At 44.7% G+C, this 19,901-nt stretch overlaps 1 protein-coding gene across 3 annotated transcripts in view; it reads right to left on the bottom strand.

The window, feature by feature from the left end:
- Positions 1–19,901, bottom strand: part of ADGRF5 (adhesion G protein-coupled receptor F5) — a 47,567-nt gene that overhangs the window by 21,455 nt on the left and 6,211 nt on the right. For all 3 annotated transcript variants that reach the window (XM_055810832.1, XM_005239187.3, XM_055810831.1), the window contains exons 2-6: positions 8,454–8,607; positions 6,995–7,124; positions 4,693–4,753; positions 3,624–3,794; positions 2,124–2,303 (exon numbers count right to left, since the gene is read on the bottom strand). In XM_055810832.1, coding sequence (XP_055666807.1) covers positions 2,124–2,303; positions 3,624–3,794; positions 4,693–4,753; positions 6,995–7,099 — 517 coding nt within the window. In that variant the 5' untranslated portion in view covers positions 7,100–7,124; positions 8,454–8,607. The remainder of the gene's footprint in view (positions 1–2,123; positions 2,304–3,623; positions 3,795–4,692; positions 4,754–6,994; positions 7,125–8,453; positions 8,608–19,901) is intronic.

The following is a 19,901-nucleotide window of genomic DNA, read 5'->3' as shown; positions in this document are numbered from 1 at the left end:
CTATAGGCCCCTGTAAGTACTGAAGAGCCACAACAAGGTCTCCCTGGAGCTTTCTCTTCTCCAGACTGGACAACACCAACCCTGTCAGCCTTTCCTCATAGGAGAGGTGTTCCAGCCCTCTGACCGTTCTTGTGGTCCTCCCTGGGACATGCTCAAGCAGGTTCATGGCTTTCTTGCACTGGGGACCCCAGAGCTGGACGCAGTGCTGCAGGTGGTGTCACACAAGAGCAGAGTAGAAGGGAAGAATCACCTCCCTTGACCTGCTGGCCTTGCTTCTTGTTATGCAGCCCAGGAGATGATTGGCTTTCTGAGCTGGAAGCACACTTTGCTAGCTCATGTCCAGTTTTCATCCAGCAGTATCTCCAAGTCCTTCTCTGCAGGGCTGCTCTCAACCCCTTTGTCCTCCAGACTGTATGTATACTGGGTATCGTCCTGAGCCACGTGTAGGACCTTGCACTTAGCCTTGTTGAACTTCATGAGGTTTGCACAGGCTCACTCCTCAAGTGGTCCAGGTCCCTCTGAGTGATATCCCTTCCCTCTAGTGAATGAAGTGCTCAGCTCGGTGTCATCTACAAACTTGCTGAGGGTGCATCCAATCTCACTATGTCATTTATGAAGATATTAAATAGTACAGTTCCTTAAGGACATTACTTGTTACTGGCTTCCACTTTGATGCTGAGTCATTGACTATAACTCCTTGGACGTGGCCATTGAACTAATTTTGTCAAACGCATATGTCTCCAATTCAGCAGCAAGACTGTTGTGGAGGATCGTATCAAAGGCCTTATATAAATATAAGTAGATTACATCTGTAGCTCTTACTTTGTCCACTGATGCAGTCATCCATCCTATAAAACCACTAGATTATTCAGGCATAATTTGCCCTGGGTGAAGACATCCTAATCCTAAATCAAAATCTTATAACTTGCCAAGATTAATCTGTATCATAGGAAAGTTGGGATTCTCCCAGTTTTCTGTATCTATTTTAGATGCCTGCTTCTATTAGATATCTAGACTCCTCCTCCAGTTGATGCAAAGCTGTAGACCCCTTCAAAAGGTGATAGGCAGCTTTCCTACAATGGTTGAATTGCTACATCGCTCCAGTTACAGAGAGTTCAGTAGAATAACTTTGATCAGATACTTAACTTTTGCCTAGTGACAGTCACCCAGGATGAATCTCCACCCATGTTTCACTGAAATGAATGGAAAAATCCTCAGTGACTTTAGGAGGGTAATATTCTGCATGAAGACCCATCAATGGGCACAAAAGAATATAAAATGCTTAGAAAGATACCGGAATTTTCTAAGCTGAGTCCATTTAAGGACATGTCCATGCCATGCAGTGGAGAAGCATTGCACCCAGGGCCCTGGACTTCTAAGGGGTGTTCAAATTCAATATGGAAGTGATACTAACTCTAGCCCTGGAAATAGTATAGCAGTATTGATATAGGGCTGCTCTGTGATTTATCACCTAGCATTGCCTCTAAGCAGATGATTAGAACAGGTATGCTGACAGCACTGGGCTTCTTCCAGCTCTAGGGCTGCCTCTGGGTATCTCTGCATGCTGCTCCATCACAGGTCAGAGGCAGAGCCTCACAGGGGTTTGTCTTGGATTGCACGGACAACAGGTAGTGCTCCACCTCAGTGCTGCCCAGCCTGCGTGTCCAGTCATCACTTAGGTTCCTAAAAACTCATGGGCAACCTTGTCACAAGAGTCATGAAGTAAAACCAAACAAAAGATACATGTTGGGTTTTTTTGCTTCTTCTCTTCTTTTGAGCACTATGGCATACTTGGATCACATTTCTAAGTTTCATTGTTGAAAACCTGATGAGATGAAACTGTCTTTGCTTAGTGGAAGCTAAAGTCCCAAAGAGGCATGTGAGTGGTTCCAAGAGCTGGGGCTCCAGTATGGCACTAAATATCTGCAAGTACTTGGGTCAAGGTGGACCCACATCACAAGGAGAAGAGCCCTAAACCATCTCTACAGTCTTTCCACATTCATAGATAATGTGGTAGCCAGCTCAGCCCTCGTGTGTTCCTTTATCACACCTTTAATGCTATTCTGTCTTCTAACCAGTATATGAGCTGTACAGTGATGAAGTTCAGCTCTGTTTCTCCTTACCTTCCACCTCAGGCTCACAGTAAGGCCCGTAGAAAGGCATTTCCTTCATGTAGCCACAGAGCAGGTCAGGTGCTGGGCTGACAGGAGGACAGGTTATCAAGTCACTGCACACCCCACTTGGCCAGGCATATCCATTTTCACAAGAACAACAGCTACTGTTCTCACCACTGGGCAGACAGACTAGTGTCAGACAGACAGAGAAATACTGTAAGAATGGTAAACAGGGCATAACGTATTGCATGATATATATTTACCCTGCTGTATCTTTATGCCAGTGATCTCAACTAAATGCTGCCCTTCTTGTGAGTTCACTTGAATGACGCAAGCATGATGATCTGATGCCTTGCAAATCTTGCTACACTAATTGTAAATGGCTAACCAGAAATGGGAACCAGCCTGGTAGAAGAATAAGTCTGATCAGTTACTTTCAAGTAATTGAATGGATATGTGAAGCCTAAAAATTGACCTGGCATATTGGCCAAAGTCCTATGATAGTTTTCAGATTGGATATTTCTATATTGCCTGGGCTGAAAGCAAATGTATAGGCTTTTAAAGATTGTAAGAGCATGTAATGGTGATTCAGTGTCCCAGTGGCTAATAAAGGGCTGTGCCATTCTGACTGTAGCCTGACAGACACTGCATGAGGGAAGGTAACATTATCAAAGTGGTTTAGAGACATACATTCTTTCTAATTAAAAAAAAAAACAAAAACAACCTACAAACAAAACCAAAAACAACAAACAAAAAAACACTTCTCTGTAATTTTTTCTGCTCTTAATGTGCCACTGGCAAAGTAAGATATTAACAAAGTGGTTTTCACACATTGCATGTGACCCTGAAGGCCTTTAAAAGATGCATTTGCATGTTTTTTTGAGAACTGATGAATGCTTACTTTCCCTGCTTTATGGACCAGCAATAAGAAGGTACCCAATCTCTTCCTTTACTGTTATAAATGCTTGGTGTGTTTGTATATCTTTTGCTGTAGTAGTTACTTGCATGTGGTGTTGCACAACCCCAAGTCAGGTAATAAAAACCTGTCTGGTGTTTTGCCCTGTAAGGATAGTTTAGTGAGTTATATGGGGAAAAGACCGCATCTCACGCAGCCTGTTTCTGTCAGGGTCAGAGTTCGGCCTCATACAGCAATTTACATTCTGAATGAGAGGTGAGGGAAGTAAACAGTCTGAAAACTCCTGTCACAGCTTCCTGAAACTTGAAAGTAACTCAGACTGCTTGTTAGTCAAACTGGAGCAGAACCCTTTGGTTCAGGCTTCCTCTGGCTTTGTCTCTTCCTTAGGAGAAGAAAAGCATTCAGTGGTGGGATGCAGGTAACAAAATGTGCTGCTGGCTGCTAGAGCTTCAGTCTTGTTGGGTCTTTCAGTAGGCAGCAGGCATGGTTCAGTTTTGCTGACTTCTAAGCATGTTGGATGGTAAAACTGAGAGAGATCAAATACTGGCAAAAAAGCATTGCACCCAGAATATAAAAATAAATAACCAACCTACCTGTTGTAACGTTGATGTTTGAAACTGTCATTTCGACATTTGAAATATTTGTTGGAACTAGAAGATGAAGTTTTTTTAAATACTCTTTGACCTGCTCCAGAAAAGAGGAATCCATAAGGCTTACTTCAATGTCAACAGTGTACTCCACAGGGGGAAGGTCAAAAATAAGCACTGAAAGAGAAATAGCATAAGACTGCAAAGTTGTGTGTGAGGGTAAATCACAAGCTGATGGCTTCCAGTTTGGCATTTGGGCTCCTTGTTGCTATTCAATGGTAGCTTAGTGAGGCGTTCTGCTTAAGAAATCTTATTGCTTCCTACTCAACAGATAGTCTGCATGTGTTTTATCTGCTGTTTCTCTGACAAAAGGCAGATTTCTTTGGTCGCAGAGCAATGGAAAGCTGACATAAATGGCACGATGTATACGGAGAAAAGCTGTCTCATCCCTTCTCTCCTTTAACTCAGCAAATGGATGGGTTATCACCCACAGTCTGAAGCCATACAGGATTATCTTGTGACCCCTGTTCTGCTAAGAGACTCGGGGCTTTTTTCTACACCATGTATTTCTACTTGCATAGAAACTGTGCTTATGTCTGTCATCATATGGATGCCATCCAGAGGGACCTGGACAAGCTCGAGAAGTGGGCCCATGTCACCCCTCCTTCCCCCAACACTGGGGGAAGAAGGAAGGAGAGGACATTCAGAGTGATGGCATTTATCTTCCCCAGTAACTGTTACACGTGATGGAGCCCTGCTCTCCTAGAAATGGATGAACGCCTGCCTGCCTCTGGAAGTAGTGAATGAATTCCTTATTTTCCTTTCCTGATTAAACTGTCTTTATCTCAACCCATGAGTTTTCTCACTTTTACCTTTCTGATTCTGGCCCCCATCCCACTGGGGGAGAGTGAGCGAATGGCTGCGTGGTGCTTAGCTCCAGGCTGGGGTTGAAGCACAACAGCTACCTCCCCACTGATGGTATCAGCTCAGTACCTCAAGAGATGCTGTCCCCAGTAGCAATTTCACCCTTGGCTCACCAAAAACCTGCTCTGTTACCATGCATTTGTGTACGTACTGTTTCGCTTCTGCCTTTGCATCTCTGAGTGGAAGCTTTCCTCTCCTAGTGCACTGTCAATCTGTGGAAAAAAGAGAGCGAAGCTCTGTGAAGAAGCGAAGTGAAGCTTTAGCTGCAGTTGTTGGCATGAAAGAATTAGTGAAGAAAAAGCTGCCATGATAATATTCTTCCCTACACCAAATTCGGCACCCGACCCCTGACACCACCACCCCCCCACCCCACCCCCCATCTTTCTCTTTAAACAGAATATTTATATATTCCAAGCACAAAAATATTAAACACCAGCTAGGGGATGTATTCAGTTTACAGGTGCCTCCTTGCAATTGCCTCAGCTTAGCAGGAATCCTGCGTCTGAGCTGCAAACCTGCTGTGGGGCTGATGCAATGCACTTAGTCCTGGGGCAGCCTTCCAAACAGCTTGGGAAACCTGGCCACTCAGCCTCTGAATCCAGAAAAGGGACTCATATTAGCTTTTGCTTTCCTCTTTTCTCTGAGCTTCCAGCTCTGCAGTGGCAAAGCCAGCCTGAGCAGGAGTAGAAAGGGGATTGAAATGTCTTGGCTCCAGGTCAGCTATTTTGTGGGCCATCAGTAGCATACGGTTGATCAGGGCAGTGGTAGCACAATTTCAGTATGACTGGGTTCATGCAGGGTGCAGCCAAGTGAGATGCAGACCATCCTATTTTTTTTAATCATGCCCTAAAAATACACTGGCACCACAGTTAGCAAGAAAGGCTAAAGAACAAGCCAAGACGCAAGCCGGAAATTTGCAGCTTTGCCAGTTTCTTGATTCCTACTGGAATCTTTATTTACAGAAAGGGTGAATAGCTTGGCAACTCTTAAGTCATCCCTTTATATAAAGGAACCATCTGGTGTGTGATTAGAGCTGGGCTTTGTATCGCAGCTGTGCTGGCAACGAAGATCCCAAGGTGCACTGGCAGCTTAGCACTGCTAGAGGTACTACCTTTCACCTCTGGTGTTAGCTGTGAGAGTTACAAAAAGCCCACGGTGACCCATGTCTTCTTCCCAGTTTGGACTCGGAGGTGGGTTTTTTTCCCAATTATTCTCCCAAACAACTGCAGTGTATTGTTACGTTGTTAAATAGTTCACATATTTCACACCATTAAATAATGACTCATTGGCAGGGTGTACCATGTGCTAAAAAATAAGGTGTTACTCTTTTCACGAAAACATCCAAGTGCTGAGATGGAGGCAGTTTGAAAAAACCAGAGTAAACAAGATACTTGGTCACTACTAGACATCTGCCAAAGGGAAGATGAAGCTGCTGGAACCAGCTGTATCTTGGTTTGCCAAGACAGGAGATGGTGACAGAAACAGCTTAAGGAGTTCCACCTTCCTCATCATGTTCCCTTTCCTTTTGTCAACCTGCTCAAAAAAAGCACATTGTGTTCTACTCTGTCCATCAGAGCTACCGTCCCTGTGGTGCTGGGGGCTGAACATCAATGTTAGAATCCGTTTGGCTTGATAGGGTTCATAACGTGGAAGACAAAAGAAGTGTTTTCTGGTTTAGTAATAATTGTGATGGACCAAGAGTTGGTAGATTTGTAGACTGGTTTTCTTTACCAGTCTATATTAACTTCCATTTGGTCAGCCCCTTTCTTTCTCTGTTCCCCTTTTGCCTTTCTAGTCAGGGACTATGTGTGCAGAAACTGTTAAACAAACCCACACACAGGACAAAGCAGAAAATGGCTTTCCGTAACTCGCACTATTGATGGAGCAAAAAAGGTATGTGGGGGTTATTGAAAAAGTGGGAAACTGAAGTGAAGCCTGGGTCCAAGCACAACTTGAAAACACCAGTGACTCCAAAGTGGCATTTTGGTCACGTGTACTTGTCCTGCTGTCAAGACAGTGCTGATACTCCTGTAACCTACCTGTAGGCACCTCTGTGCCTGAGCTAGTTTGGTTGACATGCCAATCTAGGCAAGATTTATTTGGTTTCTTTCTCTTAGCGGATGGGTGAATCCCATCCAGGAACCATGGCCACATCACTGTTACCTGGGCTTAGCTCCGGCAGCAGCAATTTAAACCCCTTGCAGATTAACACAAGTGAGAAACCATGAGTTTTTCTCCACTACTTCTGGAGAGGCTTTAAGACTGGGAAGCAGGAAGAACCCAGCTCCTGGATTTCTCCATCTCTTTTACACACTGGTGGGGAGACTCTGGGTTCAGTTTCCCCCCCTGATCTTTACTGACTCCCTCTCAGGTTTTGTGGGTGCAGAGGAGAGCTATCGCAGCTACAGGCACAGACCCAGCGAAGACTGGTGGGGCTGGGAGAGGATACTCACCACATATTGGATGAATGGCTCAAAGTTTGAGTCCTGCGATGCTTGACACCATGCTGTGCCCAGCAGAAACAGGCAGTGCAGACCTGCAGTAAGCAGGGACAGCATTTTGCCCAGTGACTTTCTGTACAGCCTGAAAAGAAAACGAAGAAAAATGACCAGGGAATTTTCAGATGACTCACAGTAGGAAATACCAGCACACTCTGCAAAAGCAGTACATTCACTTTTTCAGCACACTCTGCCTGTTTACTCCATCCAAGACAGAGCACAGAACAAGGTCTGTATTTATTCCTCTGCCACTATCACCACACTGTTTCCCTTATCTCTCCTTTTTTTTCCACGTTGTCTGTACCTGCTCAAAATGGAGGGAGAAAGAAATTGCTTGGAAAAAGCAGAGTCCTAAGCAGATTCCTAACAGGGACAAATGAGGTGCTAGAAATTCATCTGCCATGAAAAAAGTTGACTTTGGATCTTCAAATATTCCTCATAGTGATACTTGGCAAATGCAGAGCCAGAATGTGAGGGAATAGTTAGAAACGTTGCTGTACGTGCATGCCTGTCCCGTTGCAGCAGGGAGAGCTCTGCTGCTGGCCATGTCCCACTCTGGAGAGAGCTGTAGTAACGTCGTGGGCTCAGCTAGAGATTTCTGTATGTTTGCTACCCCTTGGCTAACAAAAGAAATAATCAGGAGTGATATCTCCTGGAAAAAAACTGTAATTTTGAGTTTTTATTATACATCTCCATTAATTGCACTGAAGTTAACAAGTAAATAACCTAGAATGCAAGAATACTGACACACCAGAATACAATGTGATGCCTGAAATCAAAACCCAGAAAAAAACCAACCTTCTCCAGCTCATTAATATCAAAACTAACCTACTCATGCAGTAGATCTGACAATGAAACAAAGAGAGAGGCAAAACACGTATGGACCCTTGTAACAGATGCTGACATATTTATGCAACCAGAAAGAATAGAGAAAGGGAGTTGAAGAATACATAAAACATATGCGTTTTTCTAGGAATATGCACTTTCTGAGTATTCCTAACAAAGCACTTCCCAAGCTCCAGAATGAAAAGCTAGTAGACAGCTACAGGAAAAAGCAGAACCCAAGCAGATTGTGAAAATCATTTTAAGGAAGGAAAGCACTGAGAGAAAACTCTTAAGAATAGTACTGAACAGTACCTGAGTGAGCAACATCACCTTGAATAAACTAATAAGCTTTTGCAAAATTACGATCTTTTTGGATTGAAAAGGCTGTTCATACAAACAGGATTTGAGAGTGTGAATCTCTAGGTGAAAGCAGAAAAAGCTGCACCTCCTGAGATGATGATGAACTTTGACAATGACATTGCATATCAGAGCTGGTGCTCCCAAGTAGGCACTGCACTTCACTGTGACTTTTCTGCCCAGAAGAGCTCATGACAGAAAATTATGATATGAACATGATCTGGGGTCTCACCTCGTTAATGTACAAATGACAGCAATGAGCTAACAGCCAAGTAATACACTTGATGTGACCAACACGGGTGTCCAGCTGGGATTTGTCAGGGTTTCTCCTCAAAGGTGGTTCTTCGAGAGGTTTATCTGTGGTGAGACTTCACCTGGATACTGATCTGCTTAAAAGACAAGAGACAGAAGTAGGAAGAAATTATTTGCTTTTCCAACAGAGAGATGTCATCACCAGAGCTCTGCAGGAGCATGCATGTAAGCCTGTGTCTTACCCTCTGTTCTCAAGTGATGTGGAAAAGGCAGTGATTAGTGATACGACACTGTGGAAAACTTTAAATGATTGAGATCAACAAAAGCAAAGTCTGCCTGTGAAGATCTGCATAGGGATCATAAGATATTGAGCGACTGGGTCATGAAATTCGGCACTGCTAAGTGAAAGGTAGAAAGAAATGATCCTGATATTATGTATTCTGTGATGGACTCTGAACCGACTGTCACCACCCAGAAATGGGGTCTGAAGAAAAATCAGCTGAATTCTGAGGTGAAATTAAAAAAGGTAAATTAATTTTAAGATATTCTAGGGTGGCAACAGAGAGAAAAAACCAAACCAAACCAGAAGACAGTGCTATCTAGGCATTTGAGCTGACCCAGTATGGCTACTCTTACGCTTCTATATGGGCATAACCAGAAAGCAAGACATCTCACTGATTCAGAATATCTTGCCACCCCACCCCAAAATCCATTTAAAAAAAAGACCGTTACAGGCCTTTTTAATCCAATGGAAGAATGGCTAGCAGAATTGGGGGTGGGGGGAGCAGGGCGAAGACAGGGAAAAATTTCTTGGGTTTCCTGGGCATGTCCATCAGTATATCCAGCATTCTACAAAATAGACTATCTTGCTATTTTGAAGACATCATCCATTTGTGACAGCCTCAAGAATTCCATGGATCTGGCTGATACCAAGACCAAGACAGATCCAAATGGGTCAAGAGAAAAACATGGACAAGTTGCAAGCTGTGACACAAGTCCTTAAAAGAGTGACACGACAATAATACAAACACTAACAAAACAAGTGTTTCTGATAGCACTGTGTATGCAGCATATGCTCACAGCATATGGTACCATAGCCTAATCTGTACAAAGAAATTGTGTTGCGTTGGTAATGGGTTGATGAAACAGATAATAGAAAGGAAAAAAGGTCATTAAACAAAATTTATGATCAAGTTAAACAGCATCTGCTACAGTTTTGCATGCATCTTTTGCACTGTTCACAAACTTGCATTCATATTCAAATGTTGTGGGTCAGCCTCTATTTTCAAATGCACCCTTTGTGCAACCGTGTAGCTGAGACCAAATACCCTACTAATTGTATACATAAGAAACCATCTAGAGGACCACTCATGTAAATGAGAACCATGCTGCTACTCAGGCTTTGACAGCTAATTAGAAGTCCACAAATCCCAAACCAGTATCTAGAAAGCCAGAAAACTAGCAAACAAATATCAACCTGCAAATGGGGAAAAACGTCAATGTTCTTCTCACGTAATGTGGCTGTTCCCGTCGTTCATTTAATTTCTCATTGAGAAAAGAATTGCTGTAAATTTTTCAGCAAGCAATTTATCAAATATCTATCTACTTCCAGTTGGGAAAACAGAAGATGTGTGGCTATGTGAACACATTCACCATTTTTCATACAAACTGTCTCCTGGGAGGCAATAAGTATCTTTGACTTGTAAAGCCTCAGAGAGCTAAAGAACCAGGTTTGGTACCAAATCTTTTTCTCCACAGCGTTCAGGCTGAAAATTGTTGTTTAAAGGTAACTAAATTGCAGAAGATTCCTAGAGGTAAATAGCAAGGTCTCACTTAAACCCAGGACATCGGTAACCTACATGATCTTCTTTTCAATTTTTCTCTAAGTTTCTCTTGTTCATGAATGTTGCAAAATAATTACACCCTTTCTTGCAAATCCACCCAGCACAATAGCTACCATCACATATGTTCTAGAAAATAAACAAGATACCCAGAGGCATAATATGGTTTACCTTCTCACGTGATTCAAAAGGGATTGCTATCCAGAGGGACCTTGACAGACTCAAGAGGTGGGCCCATGGGAACCTCATGAGGACCAACAAGGACAAGGACAAGGTCCTGCACATGGGTCGGGGCAATCCCAAGCACAAATACAGGCTGGGTGGAGAATGGATTAAGAGCAGCCCTGAGGGGAAGGACTTGGGCGTGTTGGTGGGTGAGAAATTCAACATGACCTAGCAATGTGCGCTGACAGCCAACCCTGCCCTGGGCTGCATCAAAAGATGCATGGCCAGCAGGTAGAGGGAAGTGATTCTCTCCCACGCTCCCCCCAGTTGCAGTACTGCGTCCAGATCTGGGGCCCCCAACAGCAGAAGGACAGGGACTTGTTGGAGCAAGTTCAGAGGAGGCCACGAAGATGGTCAGAGGGCTGGAGCCCCTCTGCTGTGGGGACAGGCTGAGAGAGCTGGGGTTGTTCAGCCTGGAGAAGAGAGGGTTCCAGGGAGACCTTGTTGCAGCCTGCCAGTACCTAGAGGGAGCTGACAAGAAAGCTGCAGAGGGACTTTTTACAAGGGAAGGTAGTGATAGGACAAGGGGAAATGGTTTTTAACTAAAGAAGGGTAGATTTATATTAGATAGAAGGAAGAAATCTTTTGGTGTGAGGGTAGCAAGGCACTGGCCCAGGCTGCCCAGAGCACCTGTGGGTGCCCCATCCCTGGCAGGGCTCAAGGCCAGGCTGGACGGGGCTGGGGGCAGCCTGGGCTGGTGGAAGGTGTCCCTGCCCGTGGCAGGGGGGTTGGAACTAGATGTTCTTTAAGGTCCCTTCCAACCCAAACCATTCTGTGATTCTGTGATCTTCTAATTAGATCCATCTTAAACATCTTATGTTTTCTAGTACAGACCACGCTGCTCTCTCAAAGGGAAACTAAGACACAGGAGCTTGTATAATTAGTTGAACATGTTATTAGTGCCAGGAGAACATGTCACCTCCAGAGCCTGTGCTCAGCTTTCAAGTGTGAGGCTGACCAGAGATACCGCTGCAGAAAACCCAGAAGACGTTTTAAGAGTAGATATTTCCTGATACCATTCATCAGGTAAAACACATTACTTCTCACACACACACAGAGACACACACACACACACACTGATCTAAATCCTTCAGTGTCTTACCTGCAGATTATCAAGTGGAGTAACTTGTTCTGCTGCTGTTACTCACCTGCTTTGTTCTCACAAAAGAAGGTGCTGAGTACTGAAAGCAGTAAAGTCATGTTTTGTAGCTATGGCAGAACATCTGTGGGCTTTGATTTAAATAACAAGGGAGGAAAACCCTAAATTTTTCCCACCTGAGCTGGCAGGATGCTTGCTGTGGGCTGGACCTGGGAGGCACTAGGGAACATGCGTAGATACCCTGGGAGAAGCTGCACAGAGAGGCAGACCTACGGCTCTGATGGCTACTGGGAAAGGTAGAGAAGAGCATGAAATTCCCAGAAACGAGGGGAAACTGATGTGCTCTATGTGTTTCTACCTTGAACGAAAGCTGGAGCAGGGAACCCGCAGCACAAACAGGGGACATCTGTCAAAATAACAGTGGTGACCCTCTCTCTACAGGGTTTGATTACAGCTGGTTTATCAATGGAATTTGTTTCCACAGCATTGTGCATGAGGCAGTGACTCACTGAGCTCGTGCAATACCTGTGGAAAAGTCTGGCATTAAACTCATGTGGTGGGGGATTGTTTTTGGAACTGTGATTAATTCAGGAGGCAGCTCTATGGTAAAAGCTGCTCTTCTTCCCCTGACTGGAAACGGTCCCTGTCGAGATCCTGACTTCTCGTAAGAAGTCCATAGGGAGGCAATAGATTCATGGAGTAGGCAGATGTGCCCCAGGATCTCCACAGCCACTCTGCAGAAACTGAAGACCACATGGGACACACCAGGACATCCCAAAACAGCACAAGTCTCCAAGGTAGACAACTGAGTCAGGCTGTAAATGCCACTCACTGTCACACCACGGAAGTAACACAGACGCAAAAATGTCAATAAAGTGCCTGATAAGAAGTTTCCCACTTCTACACTAATTCCCAAATTAAGGAATTGTGACATTGGGGCTGGTCCAGAAGTTACAACAGGGTCACGTTGCCAGCTGAAATTGGCTGTTTCAGGGGAACAGGAGGGATGGCTGTCATGGCAGCATGGGGATAGTTTGGGTTGCCCTTGCTGTTACCTCTCTAGAGTAGCAAAGGTCATTTTTGTATCACTATCACAGTGAGCTTGGACTAGGTCATCAATCCTCTACCAACTGTCTGTGGTGAGAGTGTTGGTTGCTCCATTCCTAACAGCCCTAAGGCATGTCACCACATTTTGCCTCTTGCTGGGTCTGAGTCACAAAGAGCAAAATACGTGGTTAGCAAAGTTTGCCCTGCAGGCTTTGCAGCTGCCAGAATTTGCTAGGGATGCTCTGTGACTGTAAACTTCTCTTCAATCAGCCATCTTGCGGGTGCATTGTCTTTGGCAGCAACACAGCCTATCCCTGTTCTCTTTTCGGCAAAGCTGGTCACCACTCCCCACAGCATGGTGAGTCAGCCCTCAGCCTGCCATTCTGCAGCAGTTTTAAGGTGATTAAATTGGCATGATTGATGATCTTGTTGCCCTTACAGCCCATCCCCACTATTGCAATGGCACCTGTCTTGTTTATTGCCCACCCAAGCTGGTTCAGGAATCTGAACAAGCAGAAAATCCAGGTTACATCTATAGCACTAAATGCAGCCACCTCTCTCTCTGAAGACAGGTTTTATGGGCTGGCCTTGTGCTGGTGTCTTTCAGACCCCTCTCAGCCAATTTAACTCACTGTCCCTGCAGAAAACTAAACAAAACCCAAGACATCTAACTTGCTTTCATCTGAGTGAGTTTAATTAGCTCAGAGAAGGGCTCAGTGAATGCCAGGTCCAGAGCAAGAAGAGGAGCAGATATATGGCCCCAAGCAGGGAAGGGGGAAGAAACAGAGGTTGGCAGAAAGGAAGAGGAGGGTGAGGAGAAGGAGGTCTTCCTTTCTGCCCTGGCAAGCAGTTCAGCATGAGTCCATGGTCTATCCCTACAGAAAAAGCTTTGTGTTTCCATGCAGTGTTGCTCCTTCGGCTGTCCCCTGGCAAGTTTAAATAAGCAGCAGTGCCAGCACGGAGGGTGAGGTGAAGAGGAGGCTAGGCTTGGCTTAGACTGAGTTAGTTGTGGTGGATCCACACCTTCCACATTGCCAGCCCTGGACTGAAACACAAATCTGATTTAAAACCCCCTCTTTTTTTTTTTTTTTCTGTGGATTTCAACAATTTTAACCAACAGCACTTTGGGATGTAGGAAAGGGAAAGAATGTCAGCAAGGGGAAAGGATTCCTTAAAAGAGGGTTTCTGCTGAAGATACTATATCACCAAACTACAGCCAAAAGGTATGAGAAATCTTGGTTTACTTTCCAGGAGAATATGAAAATTGCACAATGTCAGAGCATTGGGTATGTAATCAGCTTGGTATGTGAGTACAGGGGGATGTCCTGATCATCCTGCTGTTTTTTCCTGTACGCATTCATCATGTACTGTCATCTTACCAGAAACTGTGAACTTCCTGGATTTTAAAGTTTCAGCCCCAGAACATTTTGAGTTTAAACATCTGAGACTGAACTTAAGAGAGCCATCACAGACCCAGGAAAGCAAGCAAAAGGTGTGTTAGAGAATATCTGCTCTGAACAAAGAGCTCTTATCCAAAACAAGGCAGAGCTACTGGAAACATGCCATTATAAAAGCAAGTGAACACATTTCACCTGGTATGAACAAAATAGACCAGGGTAATGTTGCTACATAGGTGCAACCTGAGAGAGACCATTCAAAGCAAACCTAAATGTAGAAACAAGTTAGAAATGAAGTTAACAACATACAGCCCTCTTAACCCATCCATCTTCATTCCAATCCTGGCTGTTACCACTTCAGTCTTGTCTCTAGAGTCTAACCTCAGCAATTTTGTGCAATCAAATCCCATTGTTACTTGTATCACAAACTCAGAAAAAGACGGCAAAACCTCTCAGAAGCTGGAACACTTCAGGTTCTTAAAGCATTTGCTATTCTTAGTATTTCTGAGTCTGAGTTTTGCATGGTCAGCCTCTCGGAGACATGTCCTAGAAATGGAAGTACAAGGTGAATCGCAAGCATAATGGAACTTATAGGCAGATTATTTCAAGATAAAAGGTTTTGGGGTGAATCTGGTGATGCCTGGGGCTTCAATTACTCTCTCTCTCTCACATGACTTCATATAGTCTTGCTCACTTCAATCTTGCAGAAAAGAATCTGGAGGCAGCCCTAGCAAATTGCTACCTAAACCCACTCATCATGATGACGCTGAAAATAAAGCTAGTCTCATTCTGAAGCTTATTAACTAAATTTAGTTTAAGACCTGGAAGGTAACAAAAGTGCTCTACTTGATGCTGTTGATGCCTTGGCTGGAGTGCTGCGTCCAGGTGTTGCTGTATTGGAGAGCATCCAAAGGAGAGCCATGTGAATGCTACAACATGAGCAGAGTACAACCTTGTGAACAGGCTGAAGGTCATTTGGTTTAGCTAGGACAAGATTCATTTAAGGACAAATAACAGTCTGCCACTTGGTAAAGAACACCAGCAATAGCTGGGTGAAGGATGATGTGAAATGACACAATCTAAAGTAAAGATAAATACGTTGGTGATTATGGAAAATGAGTAATTGTAAAGGTTAGAAGCACTGAATCAGGCTACCCAGGGCAACTGCAAAGTTCCCTTCAGTGGAGGTTTTTAAGAACAGGCAATAAATTTGCTGACATGGAAAAGAGCCCTTCATTCTGCCTCCAAGTTAGTTTGTGGCAATGGAGCCCCAGGTAGGTTGTTCTTTGACCTCTCTCTTCTGATTACCTGTTTCTCTACACTGCTTCAATTTCTATGCAATGAAGGAGTTCAAAGAGATTTAGAAGAAACATGCAAGACCACTGATCTGTGCACTCAGACCTGCTATATCTGTCTTAGACAAGTTCAGGAATTCCTTTCTGGACTTCTCCAGCACAGCACTCCCACTGGTTTAAGCACAGAGGAGGTGAACTGTATCTACAGCCTTTACAAGGGTTTCCCCAAAATGGTATTTCCAGAGAAGGGCTCTGCTTCACACCCTTTTCTACATCAAGTCACATTTTCCATCCTCGTTTATGAAGTATATGCTTTTCCTTCTTGACCTATGACTAAATTCCTCTATTCCTCTGTAAGCCTTCCTGTGGATTGGTGATGAACTTTTTACGTACTCAAATAGCCTACATGGAAAACTAAAATAATTTAGTCCCAGCTATCTGAAGATCAGGCTCAAATCATACCATGACCAAGCAGGACTTCCTGCAAGAAGAATATAATTCTGCAAGACTCATGTTTGCAAGGCACAGTAGCTGGAATAGGAAATTCAGCCAGATAATTGAGCACAGAAAATACTACCCAGCCGAATGGCCAAATTATCATATCCTTCAAGCATTCCTAATGCTCTGAGAGCAGCCAACAGAACTTTCCATGAGCATTTCAACTTAGTCTGGACAGTACCAGCCAGCCCTGGAATGTTGCCCTAGCCCTCCTAGAAGAGTTCACAGTTGGACTTACTGCTTGTCAGTGCAGAACAGCAATCCACTTGATCGGTGAGGGTATTCTGGCATGCAAAGCTCACCTCTGCTTACAGCCGTTTCTCTATGTTAGGATAGGAAAAGCCTGCAGAGTAACCTTTCTTAAGAGCAGGTACCTCCATCTTTGGCGGGGAGATGATGCCCATGTAGCTCACGGCTTCTATGGCCTTACCAGTGCCTCGTGGTGCTGAGACACCTGGTTCTACCAGAGCCAGAAGTAGTACATTGTTGGCATACTGTGTAATCCCTTGGTAGCTCATGTCTGGTGGCCAGACTGCTTCTATAGACACTCTCACAGCCCTGTCATTCATTACTTGGGTTCCCTAGGTCAGGTAACCTCATGTCACTCAGCAAGACCTGGCTTATTCCACCTAATCCTTCTGTCCTGACTCCCAGATTTCCATTCTCTTGTCTCTTACAGGCAGAGACATTTGGTATCCTCTGTTAGCCTGCCCAGCCATGTCTTATTTCTGGTCATTGGAACAGCATTCCTCATTTGGTACCAGATTTAATGATAAGATCTCCTGGTTCTGGATGCATCTGAAATAGTGTCCAGGTCCCAGGCTCCCCAGTACAAGAGAGACATAGGCATACTGGAGTGAGTCCAGCAAAGGGCCATGAAGATGATTAAGGAGCTGGAGCATCTGTCATACCAGGAGAGGCTGAGAGACCTGGAATTGCTTAGCCTGGAAAAGGAAAGGCACAGAGGGATCTTGCCCATGCCTATAAATAACTGATGAGGGGAACTAAAGAAGCACCCACCTTGGAGAGCTTCTTTGGTAAGGGGTTATGAATGCAGAATTGCAAGCTGAAACAAGCACTTCTGTCTTGAAATACACAGACTTATCCAACCTCATGCAGCCATCCCAGAAACGGTATTTGATCCCTGTTGGCTGAAAATTTTCTGTATTCTGTGCCTGGGAACGTGGTTCCCCTTGTGCAGAAGCAGAGGTGAGCACCCCTGTGGCATCAGCGAGAAGAGGACAACAACCTACTCTGCAGCTACAACTTGTCTTTGGCCACCACAGTTCCTTGTGAGGTGAATGTCAGCCCATACCCTCAGCTCCTGGCCCTCTCCTAGGGCTGTAACACACGTCCTGGGTCACTGAGGCTCTGAGCCCGCTGTGTGCTTGGCCTCCTGCATTCTGCTTTAGGGCTTTCTCAAGCCTCATTGGAAGACCACGTAGTTCTGAGAGGTTTGCTCCTCTGTTTGAGACACCGTTCCCCCAGCCTCTCCAATGAGTGCTGGTTGCTTAATGCCATAAGCAGATCCGCGCTTGGTTGGATCCCAGGATCCTCCAGCCCAGCTGCTTCTTACTCAGTGTGGGCCACGGCAGAGGCCCTAGGGAAGAGTTTTACAAAAGCGAGGTAAGCTTGTAGCAGCACCCCTGCAGAATGTCCTTTCCACTTGTGGCGGTCAGACGTACAGGGACTCCTGGAGGCAAAGGCAAGACCCTGGTGTTTAACAGCCCTTCACGGCCTGTTCAGCTTCCGCAACATGAAGTAAACTCTAAGGGAACCTGGGAGAGCATCCAACATCCATAACATCCAGGAGCAAGGAGGTCTACATCTCCTTTGCTTGTTTTGGATCTGCCACTCATCAGGGTAAGGTCTGCTCCTTCCTGATCAAATGGGATGGCACACTTGCTCCGTGGCCTTGTAGCAGCACACACCACTTTTACATTCCCCATCAGCTGTCTAGGCTGAAGAGTCCTATGTCATCTAGCAGAGCAGTCCTCCCACCTCTTTGGGACTTGTTCTGCTCTGCGTCCTTCCAACTGGCCTGTATCTTTTTTTGAGCATAATTAAGCTCGGTTGTCCCCATGTCAGCATTTTCCTGTGGCTTAAATAGGTCTGCCTCCCTTTAGGTATTGTGGATGAAAGGTCTATGGTGCCATGAGGTCTGTGGAGGTGAAGGACAGGTGGAGGGAGGAACCAGTAGCTTATAGCAGCTGAGCCCTGGCCCACCCTTTTCAAACAGCCACTGAGCTTTTTTTTTTTTTTCAATCTCCGGGGCTAAAACCTCTTGTTTTCAGTGACTGTCCAGTTTGTTCTTCCTCAGTCACAACAGAAGAGCTTTCCTTTCTGTGCATAAACCATGACCTTTGAGTAGTGCGTAATAAGTTGGATGATCAGACAATGTTTGTTTCAGACATAAAACACACAATGACCTCAAGAAACACACACCCAGGCACAACAATATTTCATGGGAGAGTTGGCTAAAAGGGAATGGGGGGACAGGGGAAGTTGCACTGACCTTAGATAACACATCTGAACGAGAACAAAAATAAAATAAACACAAATTAATCAAGGACTCCAAGCTGAACCGCTTAGTGATAAGGATTCAAATGGCAATAAACAGGCTGTGAGATACTTTCTCTGTGATGCTGGAGGAACTGTGTTATTCCAGCTTTGTGCCTAGCATGGTGCAGGGGGCTGAGCTGAGTGGTATGCTGAAGAGTCTGTATGACCTGAGCGAGGGGTTTGTTTTCAGGGGCAGCGTCGAGGCAATTTTTATCTTTTGTGAGTTAATTGTGTGCAAACAGATGTCATGGCACTCACAAGTGAAAGGCTGAATGGTCCCCATGCCACACGGCACATTAATATGCCAGGCTGAAAATCATGGTAGCTGAAACCAAAGTGAAAAAGACGTTTAAATTAGCACCTTACTGGAAAAAGCAAGCCCTGCCCAATTCTTGCCTTCTTCCTGGCATGCTCAGGTGGTTTTTCTCAACTCCAGCTAAGGGCTCCTGCTTGACCTTTGTGTTGGAATTTTGTAGAAGGAACAAAGGAAAAATAAAAAATAATCAAAAAACCCCCAAACTGCTAAACAATGGGTTCCATTCTGCTATTCCAGCTCTTTGTAGGTAGCTGAGTACTATGTGTTTTGAAAGTCTGTGGAAAAGCACACACCAGCATACATTTGCTCACCTCACTTGGCTGGGATGGGAGAAGGGATGCAGCCATGAACTTTCCTTTCTTCTCCTCATCCTTTCTGGAACATCTGCAGTTATTGGTGGCAGGCCTGTCTCACAGCTAGCAGTAACAAACAAGAGATTTGCAGCTCAGCACTGTGTGAGTACAAGGAAGGTGGAACTCTCCATGTACTCCCGTATCATTATAGTGAAGAGTGAGGTCTAATAACATCCGTTGAAGTGGAATTTCCATGGGCTTCAATGACTTTTGGATTAGGTCCCTAAGTCAGGCCAGCCGCGGGTTACTTCTATAGACTGAAGTACTAGAAAGTCTGATGACTGCATGCTTCCTGCTCGTTTCGTTTTATTAACCTCTTGATTTTTTTCCTGTTATTGCTGCAGGCACAGCTGGCTGTATAGGAAGCTACGGCAAGTTGTGTAGGTGTCAGCCATTTGGAGTTTGTATAATCCCGCTCTGGACAGCAGGAGTTTCCTGCCTGAGGGCCTGGCCTGTCACACCTAGCAACCAAAACGTAGAAGTATAAAATAGCATCCATTTTTTGCACAAAGAATCATATAAATGGAGGGGAATCCCCTAGACTGGTGAAGGCAGGTCTCTGTTGTCCATATCTCATCATTCCCTTCTGCAATGGTCAAGCCTGAGAACAAAAATATTTGTTTCTGTTTTGTTCCACTGATCTCACTTTCAGCCTTACTACTTTTGTACCGGTCTGTTTTCCAGAGCACGGGATAATTCAGAAATGCTAAATAGTCCTAGTATTTAACCTCTTTGAAGACTACACTTGTCTATAATGTTTTCAAAATCATCAGAGCTCTTTCATCTTCATCATTG

Source organism: Falco peregrinus, chromosome 7 (assembly GCF_023634155.1).
Source record: "Falco peregrinus isolate bFalPer1 chromosome 7, bFalPer1.pri, whole genome shotgun sequence".
NCBI lineage: Eukaryota > Metazoa > Chordata > Aves > Falconiformes > Falconidae > Falco > Falco peregrinus.
This window is presented reverse-complemented; position numbering and strand designations above follow the sequence as displayed.